Here is a 12,901-nt window from a genome sequence, read left to right on the forward strand (position 1 = left end):
GGTCTACAATTTGTCCACTAAAAGATATCACCCTAAGAAATCCTTGCCTCTAGCATATTTTTAATGTACTATTGACAGGTTTTTGGAAAGACTGTGAGTTGCTGCAGGGCAGTTTGCTACAGATGCAGATTTATGTGTAGGGAACAGTGCTGATAGTCCAGGACTCAATGATATCCCCTCTTCATTCGTAAAGTGCTTCTGCTTTCTAGGTCTGGTGATCTATATGTTTTTTAGAGCTATTTGGATAACCAGAACAAGATGCAGTGAATGTCAGCTATTGTGCAAAAATCTGCCCATTAGGTGTTGTGTATATGCTCTTGCAATGTGCAAACACTTAGTTTATACAGCAAGGAATTAATTTGTGGAGGAAGAATGAAATACATTTTAAAAATATAAGCCCCTAACCTGTCAGGAAACTGCATGGTAGAATCAGGCCTTTTTAGTGTGTACTCAGTGTAAAGCTTATATGATATCTTTAATCCTTTTACTGCTGATCCTTTTTACAGCTTCTAGGCTTCAGAAGAACAGGTTAGTGACCTTTTGAAATGCCAGCATTCTGTTGGGATGCCAGCATGGAATATTGGCACTAGACTGATAATTTTGTGTGTTTTGGATGGTGGAAGGACTAGCACTTACTATAATGACTTCTTATTCTAAGCTCAGGAAAACAGCTTAATCTTGCATAATACATAGTAGTATTTTTTTTTTTTGCTACTTCCTGGTGTATTCATGGTGACTAATGTCCATAAGGCAGTGTAGAGAGGGGTGAAGCAGTAAAATCACTTAACATCTTCAACTTATTGCAGATAGAACCTGCAAAACGTATTTAATTTCCATGAATAATTATAGCAGAGAGTAAAAGCCAAGTGGAAAGCAGCATATCCATTAATGTACTTGCTGTCTAGGATTCTTTACCATATCTTGAGATTTGAGTTCAGCCCACAAAAGTTGTGATCTCCTAGTATGTATTTGACATAGGGAGGGAAAACTTTGGGAGGAGTTTGTTACAGCAGGAGATCCACTGTAACTGAGTTCAGCACGACAAAGATTGGTGTCATATACCACATTTACTAAAATTAAAGTCTCTCCTTCAGTTTAATTGCTGCAGCAGCTTGCTTTTTAGCAACAGCTTGTACATACTCAGGATATTGTCCCCTCAATTTTTATTTCAGTTTCAGCCATCTGACTTCACATAAAATGCTACAGACTAGCACAGGGAAAATGAAGACAAATGTTCTCACTTTTGTACACATTAAAAATAAAATCACCTTTATGAGATTCGTTTTACCCTAAGTTGGAAAAATCAGTGTGTGGAAGCCAAATCCACAAACAATTCTGCAAAGCTATTAAACCCAATTCTGGACAGGTTATCAAATGCTGATGCTGTAGATCATAATTCTCACTGCAGTATCAGAAGAGACTTGGAACATGCCAGAAAAGCATGTTTCTTGCATCTCAGGCATTTTTTTTCTATTAGTTGTCCTTCCTTGTGATGCTTTTTTCCCCACGTTCAAGCTAAAATAATCATGAAAAGATATTAAATGTTTCCCTGACCATTCTTCAGTAATCATTGTTCTTTCCCCTTCACTTTGGCAGTCAAAGTTGAAATAACTTCCATTCTATCTTGCCCATTTTTCACTTTCCTCAGTAATTCTTAGAGAAAAACTAGGATGGAGTAAGTAACTCATTACCATTTCTTCAAGGTGTTAGGAAGTGTTGACAGATGGAACTTGGCTGAGGTTCTGGTAAAAATGCACAAAGTAAAGGAAAGGTGCCCTGGATGACCAAGCCCTGGTATTTTCTACCTTATATTTTAAAGAAGTTATTCATATTAAAATATGTTAATATCTTGTGCCTTTATATTTCTGATGTGAGTTATAGGATCTTGATGAGGCCATAAATAGTCGTGCTAAAACTGCTACAGATTTTTTACTGAAAAGGTAGAAGGCAGCTTGGAGTAATAGTGAATATGTGTTGCAGTGTTTTAAAAAAAAATCAAGAATATCTTCAAAAATAGAAAACCCTGCATAGTTTGGAGAGGGTGGGAGGAATACATTGGAAAAAATCATATGTTGTGTGACTATATAGTAAAAATAATGGGTACAGCACTGCTGTAGAACACTAAGCAGCAACTTTCTTAGCTCTTATTGTGGAGACATTTTTACTGTTCTGTAAAGGAAAGATTTATTCCATGCACAGAAAGCAGTTTCAAGAAACAAGCACAATATCCCTTGCCCCTTTTCTTACTCAAGTAGCTTAAGAGGTTTGTTAATACAATGCTGCTGACAAGTAAATACATTAAAGACAATGTGCCTTGTAATGTTTCTCTGAAACTGTATTTCTGTTTCCTAGAGGGAATGAGAACTTTTTACCTTTTTCATCTTTTTAAATAATGCAATGGTCCATGGTCTAATTTGGAATTTGTCCATGCTGCATCCCCTTATTCATTATGAAAGGGTCCCAGAAAATCAACTTATGATAACATGCATTTCCACAACTAATTTTTTTAATGGGACTCTTGGTGAAGAAAAGGAATCTTAGCAATAAATAGAAAATGGGACTTGATTTCTTACTTACTTAAATCCTAATACATGGATTTCTTTGAATCCTGGAAGTTTTTCAAATATTTTTTGCATCTAGTGAAAAACACAAACATATTAATTCCATGTATGCTAAATGTAAACAGTCACTGGCAAAAGGCATAGTTTGGAAACTTGAAAAATGTCGCGAAGATTTAAAGGGGACTGCACGTATTGTATTTGTCTTGAGATCTTTATTGTTCTGCTATGAGCCGGGGGGTGAACTAGTTAAGTGGTTTTCAGCTTCTTTCTACCAGGACCCATTTGTAAACATTGATGGCCAGTCCCAACTGAGTAAATAATGTAAGAAGAAAATAGCCCTCTGGCCCTGCCAGTGCCCCTCAGTTCCAGTGCACAGCCCCCCCCCACCCTAAATGCCCCTCACTCCCAACCTGCTGCCTCCAGGCCCCAGCCCCACAGTGTGTGGGGCATGAAGTGGATGCATGGGGCAGGGGTGTGGGGCATGTACCTCCCAGATTTGTGCACCCACAGTGGGCAGAGGGCTGCAGCCTGGCTGGACTGGCATGGGCAGGAGCTGCCTCCATAGCCCTGCAGGTGGGATTTGGGATGGAGGGGTAGAACAGACACCAGAACGCCTGCTGACACCAGAACCCCTGCACCACCCATGCTGCCAGCAGCACAAGGAGTAATGGATGGGGGAAAGGCTGTACTACCATCACCTTTACCTGCCACCAGCCAGTCATGCATTGGACCGTAGCTCTAACCCTCTGCTACGGGTCATCCACCACTGCTGCTCCCCTCCAGCCTGCGGGGAGACTTACCTGCGGGAAGCTGCGGACCTGCTCTCAATGTTGCCTGGCTGCCATGTGGTGGCCCCTGCCTTCTCACCCTCCTCCCACTCCCCCCCACACCAAGCAGTCTCTTGTGGCTGGAACTCAGCCAACTTGCAAGGGGAAACCTGTGGTTTCCCACATTTTTCTCCCTCAAAGGAAAATCCATTTTTAAAATTTGTTGTTCCATTTTTTAAAGTTTCTTCATGACCCTTTCATATATTCCTGGGACTCACTTTTGGGTTGCAACCCATGGGTTGAGAAACACTTGACTAAATGATTTCCTGAGGTCCCTGCCAACCCTAATTTTCTATGATTCTATGATCAGAAGATCCAGTTAATTTTGGCTACTTAAGGTCCATGAGTCATTTACCAACTAATATAGATTCATAGATTCATAGATTCATAGATGCTAGGGTCGGAAGGGACCTCAATAGATCATCGAGTCCGACCCCCTGCGTAAGCAGGAAAGAGTGCCGGGCCTACATTACCCCAGCTAGATACACATCCAACCTTCTCTTGAATACCCCCAGGGTAGGGGAGAGCACCACCTCCCTTGGGAGCCCGTTCCAGACCTTGGCCACTCGAACTGTGAAGAAGTTCCTCCTAACATCTAATCTAAATCTGCTCTCCTCCAGCTTGTGGCCATTATTTCTTGTAACCCCCAGGGGCGCCTTGGTGAATAAATACTCACCAATTCCCTTCTGTGCCCCGCTGACGAACTTATAGGCAGCCACCAGGTCGCCTCTCAACCTTCTCTTGCGGAGGCTGAAAAGGTCCAGTTCCTCTAATCTCTCCTCATAGGGCTTGGCCTGCAGGCCCTTAACCATACGAGTGGCCCTTCTCTGGACCCTCTCCAGGTTATCCGCATCTTTCTTGAAGTGCGGCGCCCAGAACTGCACGCAGTACTCCAGCTGCGGTCTGACCAGCGCCCGATAGAGGGGAAGCATCACCTCCTGGGACCTATTTGTCATGCATCTGCTGATGCACGATAAAGTGCCATTGGCTTTTCTGATGGTTTCGTCACACTGCCGACTCATGTTCATCTTGGAGTCTACTAGGACTCCAAGATCCCTTTCCACTTCCGTGCCACCCAGCAGGTCATTTCCTAGGCTGTAGGTGTGCTGGACATTTTTCCTCCCTAGATGCAGCACTTTGCATTTCTCCTTGTTGAACTGCATTCTGTTGTTTTCTGCCCACTTGTCTAACCTGTCCAGGTCTGCTTGCAGCTGTTCCCTGCCCTCCGGCGTGTCCACTTCGCCCCATAGCTTAGTGTCATCTGCAAACTTGGACAGAGTACATTTCACCCCCTCGTCCAAGTCGCTGATGAAGACATTAAAGAGTATCGGTCCAAGCACCGAGCCCTGCGGGACCCCACTGCCCACACTCTTCCAGGTCGAAACCGACCCATCCACCACAACTCTCTGGGTGCGACCCTCCAGCCAATTCTCCACCCACCGGACTTTAATTAATATGTACTTTATTAATAAATTGAAAATATTTACTGGATTTAATAGAGTATAGGCCAGGGGTGGGCAAAATACAGACCATGGGCCAGATCTGGCCCATCAATTGATTCTACCTGGCTCAGGATGCCAGCAGAGGCAAGAGCTAGCGCTGCTGCCTGCAGGCCAGATAGAATCAATTGGTGGGCCCACAGGCAGTGGCTCCAGCTCTGGCCTCTGCTGGTGCAGCAGGGGACACTAGGTGGAAGCAGCCTTGCCCTCCTGCTCAGCACTGTGTGGCAGCACAGGAGGTGGAGTCTGACCTTGTGGTGCCAGGCAGGCAGGCAGGTGCTTCCACACAGCAATGCAAGCAAAGGCTGGAGACCTGCCTGCCCACCCAGAACTGTGTGGTAGGGGGCTGGGTGAGCAGGGTGAACTGAACCACCTGCTCTGCCCCCCACCCTCCCTGGCTGGGGTCTGCACAGTGGGTTGGGGAGGAAGGCCAAGACGCAGGGGCATTTCCCAGGTGCAGTGCAGTTCTCATCCCTGTGCCTGCCTGTCAGTGTCAGCCAAGCTAGGCACTGTAGGGAGGAGATCATGGAGGGGCAGAGATAAGATGCCACATCCTGAGTGGGCTCATGCTTCTGCTCTCACTGCCACTGTTGCTCTGGTGCCAATCTCAGTCCAGCTGCAGGGAGGTGTGAGCAAGAGCACACATGCATAAGTGGCCCTTAACAACTCACCAAAACTCATTAAATGGCCCTCCAGCCCAAATAATTTTCCATCCCTGGTACAGGCTGTTCATAAACAGCTTGTAAACTGAATACTGTCTGACAGCTATCTATTAGAAAGGTCACTATGGGCATTTTCTGCTGCCTAATTTAATAATGGAAACTTTTTTTAACAAGAAAGTCAGTGAGTCAGTGATGAAAAATTATGGACATGAATTATGAATATTGTATGATTTTGCCAAACTTTACACTCTAAAGTTTAGAGGGTCATAAGGATTTTTATTAATACCAGGTAGTCACAAATAACCATCTGAAAAAATAACAGGGAATGCATTCCAGCTGATTATTCATGAATTTGTGTTTCTACTTGAGAATAATATTTCTACAGATCAAGTAAATGAAATACTGCATATTTCCATATAATACAGCTAGATGCAGACTCTTGGTTTAAAATGCAGGTAAAGCTCCCTAATTAACAGCCTGATCCTGACAGGTGCTGAGCAGCATTTCATCCTGTGGGCTGAGCGCTCTTACCTGAAAATGAAATCTGTGGGAGGTCAGGGAACTCAGCATTTATTGAGCCCTAATAAATCAATACGTCAATTACAGGGCACAAAAGCTAGTTTAATGGATAGATTTCCTTCCCTCTCCCTCATCTTTTATTTGTCTGATTATATATAAATCCTGTATAAAATTTGTGGCCCTGGCATACGTAGGTGAGTTTGGCCAAGCTGGAAGAGCTGCATTAAAATTTGTGATCAAGCGCACAGTCCTGGCAGTGACCTACTTATCTTAACCTCAGTAAATCACTCGTATTTCTGCCTTGTGACAAGACTTGTGCTTCCCTCAGGTCTGTTTTTAGAGAAAAACATGCCAGCTGTGCTACATGAGGTGTTACCTTTTCATGTGCTGAACCACCAAAAGGGCTCTTTAGCCATAAGATAATGAACGTTCAGGGCTGCAGAAAGCTTTAAAAATGGTGGATCGCATGAAAAGTTAACCTTTATCTGATGCAGTATCAGATGAAGGCACTCTAGGACAGAGCACCTTAGTGAACTTTGTGCACAGGTTCACAATGGGTCTTAATTATAGGTGATTCTGCCTGTGTCCCAGGGGCCCTTACAGGGCTGGGCTGGAGCTTGCTGGTGAGCATCATCTCATCCCCATCCCCAGCTGTCATAGAGAGGAGACAGAAAAAGCTGTCTCCTCCTTGTGCAGCCAGGCTGGGAGAGTGGGGGGGTGGGGAGGGCAGGGAGGGACTGCCCCTCAGCTTTTGGAGTGAATCAGAACACGCCTGCGGGGGGGGTCTCCATTTTCTCCCCCCCTTTCCCAGATCCAGGAGGTTGCTACTGTTAAGCTGCTCACGTGGGGGGGTGGGGAGGGAGCCTCTCCTGACATGCAGGCCTGGACTGTCTCCCCCCAAAACCCCAGCAGTGGTAGTTGTGGGGGGCGGATGGCTTATGGCTGGGGAGTCTGTTTCCCCACCAGCCACTGCTGACAGCTGGTGGTGGGGGCAGGGAGGTGGAAAAGGGGTGGTCTGGCAATCTCCTGGGAGGCTGCTGGAGTGCCTCCACCTGCTGGCCAGGGCTGGTGCAGGCAAGCTCTGAACCTCTCTTCCCCACCAAACATGTGAACATCTGTTGGGTTCAATGGCAGTTCAACTATGGTGCTTTTGTGCAAAGTGCCATAATTAGAGCGCCTCCCCAACAGGCTGCTTGAATGTCTGTACACATCCATGGCAGCAGCTACTGAACTGTTTCTCTCTCTAGTGCTGCTTGGAAGGAAGAGATTTGGACTCTTTAGAATGATAACTGGTGGTAACGGAAAATACTTTTAATAATCAAAGCCCCTTTTCTGTCATATTCAAATACTGTAGAACGTCATTAAAACAAAAAGCAACCAAAAGATACAGATGCTGGGGGGTCAAGTTGCAAGTTGCCAGAACACAACATATGTGCAGTTATGGAAAGTCTGCAAGCAACAGGGGTGTGCAAAATGGGCCGTAGTTGATTTGGATTCAGCCTGAATCAGGGGATAGTGATTCAATTTGTCGATTTGGATCACTGTCCACTTTCAATTCAGCCAAATCCAAATCTGAAGATTTGATGCTGATTCAGAGAATCAGAGATTCAGCCATAGACACAGCTTTAAATGTTTTTCTACATACCTCAAGATAACAGGTGCGGGTTGTGAATGCTATGATGGTGGGGTGGATGGAGCATCCCACAGGAGTGCAGTCCCCCGCCCCCACTTTTGCTCAGTGGCAAACCCGGAAGTGGGTCAGAAGTACTTCTGGTCCACTTCTGGGTCCACTGCTGAGTGCATGGGGGGAGGGGAACACACCCCTCCAGTTCAGGTATCAGCCATGGGGAGACCCCAGAGGCATCATTCACCAAGCTGGAGGGGTGCAGGGGGGGCCCCCTGCATACTTGTCAGTGGACCCAGAAGTGCTTCTGGTCCACTTCTGGTTCTGCTGCCAAGCATGCTGGGGGCCCCTCCCCCTCAACTCTTTTGGGATGGTCTATCAACCCCACCATCTCAGCAGTCACAAGCTGCCTGGTACCTTGAGGTATGTGAAAAAAACCATTTAAAGCTGTGTCTATGTCTGAATCATTGAATCTCTCTGAATCAGTTTGGAGGGTTCTGATTCAATTTGGAGAGATTAAAGGGTCTCCTGGTTTGATTCAGATTCAGAGATTTGGCCACCGAATCAGGCTGAATCTCTGCCAAATTGAATCAGTGACTAAAGCTTTGCACAGCCCTAGCAAGCAACTTTTTGCAGGAAGAGAGAGCTTGGATGTATTGGGAAGAGAAGCTATTGATCAGCTCTGTTAATATTCCCTTTGTTGGTTCATTGCAAATACAACTGATTCCAAATTAGGATAGTCAAGGGAGGGATGCATTGGAGAAACTTACACTGACGTTTGTTTAATTTTACCAAGCAAAACCTTTTGAGGACCTATGGATCATTAAGGACCTCCAGAACATTAAATGCTAACAATTAAATTGGTAATTAAACTTGCAGTTAGCAATATTAATAATACAAAATACCTCTGCTATACTAGTTCTATTAAAAAAGATGGTAATGCCCAACTAAATGACTTAACAAGGCCCTGTGCTTTCAAGTGCCTTGGCTGCTTCCTTTGGAAAGTAGTTCAGACAACAGTAGCTAATTTCTTTCAACATTGGTATTAAATTGCTCATTAGGTATACTGTAGAAATTAAATCACTACAAAGTACTGTCCATTAATTCCTGATTAGGCCCAAATGATTTTCCTAATGTTGTAGAGGGTCTAATGCTCTGCTGATTAGCTATCTACAGCTCTTTTAGTTTCTTTCTGCAAATGTCGGTTTGTGAGGTAGGTGAACAGATGCTCTAAGAAAAGATATCTATGTGTGGTAGAGATGTGCAGCAACTAGAAACAACAGGAGTTGTCTGTTCTGAATGAAGGTAGTAATTATTAATGACCTATATAATTTATATAATACATTTATATAAATGATATACTATAAAAGCAGGCCTTTAAAACGTCAGATGCTGCACAGCCATAGACCAGATGAAGGTCTATGTCCCAAACAGCTGACTATCTGGAATATCTGAAAAAAAATGCAAAGCTCAGGAGCATAATATTATATTCTGAATTTAGAACTTTCTCTGAGATGGAATCTATGGACAAATCTCTTGCCAGTGTAATTTACTAGAGATCAACTGATTTAATGGAACTCTGACAATTTATACATAGCTGATGTTCATTATTATGTCCTTTGTTGTATTCAAGAGCCCCTAAAGTCATTCTACTTGCTGAGCCCAGGTCTGCCACCAAGAAACAAGCCACACTTACTTATTCTCTCTCCATGAAGGCCTAACAATTAAGCAGAGTAGGCAGCTTAGCTTGGTTCTGGCATGTCCAAATGTTACTGTTAGGCTCTCCTGAGACCTAAAGTGTGGGAGTAATAAGGTATGCTCTTAGGACTCCTCTAAGCCACCTACTGTGCATAATTGACAGGGGTGTGAGTAGGTAGGGCTTGTTTTGAGCAGCAGCCTCAGGCTTGACAGAGAGGGGCTATAGACAAAGCCTAAGCATTACCACAGTGTAAACACTAAAGGTAAGCATGCTGTGATACTAATATGGAATTACTAACCATTTCTTTTGTCATTGTGTGGGATTATTTTGTGCCAGAAAAATATCTCCCTGGCAGTCTTATTTTCCATCAGTCTTGGGATGCTAATTTTACATTGGCTGGAAGTTTAGAATGCATGTCCTGTTGACTTAAGGTATATCCAGATGTTACATTTAGATTGACCTAACTGGGTATAGGTCAATCTAAATACCAGTCTGTATGGACTTGCAGGTCTGTACAGACCTACTGTATTATGCATCTTCATCTTCATTTTACATTAGGCAAAAAATGGCCAGCCTGATCTAACTTAGTTCACTTGAGGGGGTGAGCTAAATTAGGTTGGGAATGGGTTATCCTAGCCCTGGGCTGGGAATGCCCAGCTGTTTGCCTTAACTCCTGGGCTGCACTCTTCTTACCCCTCACCCTGACTAGGCTATTTTTGGCCTCCCAATTCTCCCACCTTCTGGACAATGATCTCCCCCATGGACCCACCAATGCCCCCATGGACCTGCTAGCCCCTCTGATCCTACCAAATCTCCTCCCCACAATACCTGCTAAACCCTCCTGAAGATCCTCTAGCCTCCCAACCCATCTGCCTCCCCCGTCCCCACCTTATTTAGAGCAGGTTCTGGGCACAGCTCCCTGCACTGCTGAACATGTGGATCAGCTGGACCCATTCTACGATCACACAGCTTAAAGTAATCCAAGTGACTGTAGATCAGGTAACATGAATGTATGCATGTATCCACAGAGAGCATAAAGTATCCCAGAGACTACTAGGTTCTTTTTAGTGCCCGGTGGTAACCTGTAGCAATTCCATGAAAACCTGCATAACAGGTATTAATTTATTTTAATAAACCAGTGCTTTGTAATGTGCCACAGAGTAACCAATTCTTTTGAGAGACCTCCAGTATATACTTTGGTTGGTCACAGGACTGCAAAATTGTTTCATATTATAAGCTTTTAAAATTACTTCACATTATAAAGAAGCATCAGGGCACAAGATTAATTCTTTGGCCTGCTATCAGACCCCTTACCTGAAGCTGAAATTTTGCTGCTAGGTGCTGATACTGTGGTGAGCGAGGATCACTCAGTTCTGTTGTGTACTCCTGATTAGTGAGGGTAATGCTGAACTCTACTGTGTGTTCCACAGGCAGCTCTGGGACTGTGTTAGTGACCTCTGGCTTCAGCTCCTGGGAGACAGGGAGAGGAAATGAGCTTTGTAAGATAAAAAGTTAAGACAAAGTATTTTCTTTTAATGGTTTAGTATTTTGACACATGTAAACAGAAGACTCTTGCATCAAAGAGGTTTCTTAAACATAACATATGGGAAAGAGACAGAATTAGCTGGTATCTATTTATTTTTCCCTGAATGAGGAACAAAGGAAATAAAGACAGTACCTCCCTTAGAAAACACTCTGTGTCTCTGATACAGGGACAAAATGTCTGCTGCCTCCTGAGTAGGGAGGAGATTTTTTTCTTCAATTAAAACAAATGAGTTGTAGCAGCTGCCAATTACACACCCCAGTGTCCTATATTCAGTTTTTTGTTGTGGATTTTTATGTTTAGTTATCTATCCAGCAATGTTGGATAAAGCGGTGGCTCATGGTTGGAGCCTGTGGACTTAATTCTTCCTCTGCTTTCACCACTTGCATTTTTTGATCAAGTTAACTCCTGATTTATTCAAGTACAAAAGGAAAGGGAGATCCTCTGTTATAAAATGGTGTTATAAAAAACAATTTAGATATCCCCAGCATCAAAATGTAATGTAGAACTGTGCCTTTCCTTTTACCCTCCCCATTTTTTACAATACATGTGACATCTGTGAAAGGGAAAGTCCCATTTTTAAAATGCAGTGTGTTGTCTTCCCTTTGGTATGGGTTTAGCCAGTGGGAGGTTTTGTGTGTTAGGCCTTTTTCTTGGTCTCCTCCCCATGCACCCTGTGCAGATAGCAAGTAGGGCAACCATCTTTATTACACTACAAGAGGGCTTAACTGAATTCTCTTCAAGTATTACAACAGACAGCATCAAGAGACGAACACAACACAGAATAGTCCCACTCACTGGCAGGGCTGGGTGCACATCTGCACATATACCACTCAGTACATAACACTGTTGCCCCCCTAGGTAATGTAGTCCTTAAGTATTTGAGTTATATTCATCTTGGATGAATCAATTCAGGGTTTGGAACCATCTCACTGGAGATGGTAGCAGGCTGTTTTGGCTCTTTTTGAGTCGCTTCAGCAACTGGAGGATTTGATGGATCTAGAACTGTTAATGGACTTAAAAGAACTGGTCCTGCTGGCAGTCTGATGTCTTCAGGATCTGAAAACACCACCTGAAACTTGACCTCATTTCTGTTCCATGTGTCTACGAAGTGCCTTGCTATCTGGAGGCTTGGCCTTGTAGCTTCTGGTCTTATAGCTTCAATGGCTTGTAGTTTCACTGGTCTTGTACCTTCAAGGACAGTTGCAGGCACCCACTGTGACTCTGTTGCATGCTTTCAGAAGTATATGGGATCATTTTAATTGAAGGTCTGCACAAGTGAAGTATCCTATTTTATAAAGAACTGGATTTTTTGCTTTGCTTGGTGCTCTGCTACTAGGTCTCCATGGAGCCAATCCAAATGTGTCTTCACTTGGTAGTTCATCAGTAGTTTTGCAGAACTTTGGCCTGTGGCTGTGCTGAGAGAGTTGGCTGATGTGATTGCAGAGCCACTGGCCATCATTTTCGAAAACTCATGGTGATCAGGAGAGGTCCTGGATGATTGGAAAAGGGAAAATATAGTGCCCATCTTTAAAGGGAAAAGGGACTGGTCAGCCTCACCCCAGTCCCTGGTAAAATCAGGGAGAAAACCCTCAAGGAATCCATTTCTAAGCACTTGGAGGAGAAGGTAATTAGGAACAGTCAGCATGGATTCACCAGGGACTAGTCATGCCTGACCACCCTGATTGCCTTCTATGATGAAATGACTAGCTCTGTGGATGCAGGGAGACCAGTGGATGTGGGGATATGGTATACTTGACTTAAGCAAAGTTTCTTGACTGTTGCTATGGTTTCCCACAACATTCTTGTAGGTAAGCTAAGGAAGTATGGGTTGGATGAATGGACTGTAAATGGATAGGAAACTGGCTGGATCATCAGGCTCAGAGGGAAGTAGTCAATGGCTCAATGCATAGTTGGCAGTTGGTATCAAGCAGAGTGCCCTAGGGGTCAGTCCTGGGGCCAGTTTT

The 12,901-nt window shown here is 44.1% G+C and overlaps 1 protein-coding gene across 1 annotated transcript in view; it reads right to left on the minus strand.

Annotated features, from left to right (window-relative positions):
- Positions 1-12,901, minus strand: part of IMPG1 (interphotoreceptor matrix proteoglycan 1) — a 128,805-nt gene that overhangs the window by 56,998 nt on the left and 58,906 nt on the right. Inside the window, exons 8-9 of the mRNA XM_090059571.1 lie at positions 10,706-10,861; positions 2,578-2,636 (exon numbers count right to left, since the gene is read on the minus strand). Coding sequence (XP_089915697.1) covers positions 2,578-2,636; positions 10,706-10,861 — 215 coding nt within the window. The remainder of the gene's footprint in view (positions 1-2,577; positions 2,637-10,705; positions 10,862-12,901) is intronic.

The sequence above is a fragment of the Crocodylus siamensis genome, chromosome 1 (assembly GCF_052110815.1).
Source record: "Crocodylus siamensis isolate JL-2025a chromosome 1, ASM5211081v1, whole genome shotgun sequence".
Classification (NCBI taxonomy): domain Eukaryota; kingdom Metazoa; phylum Chordata; order Crocodylia; family Crocodylidae; genus Crocodylus; species Crocodylus siamensis.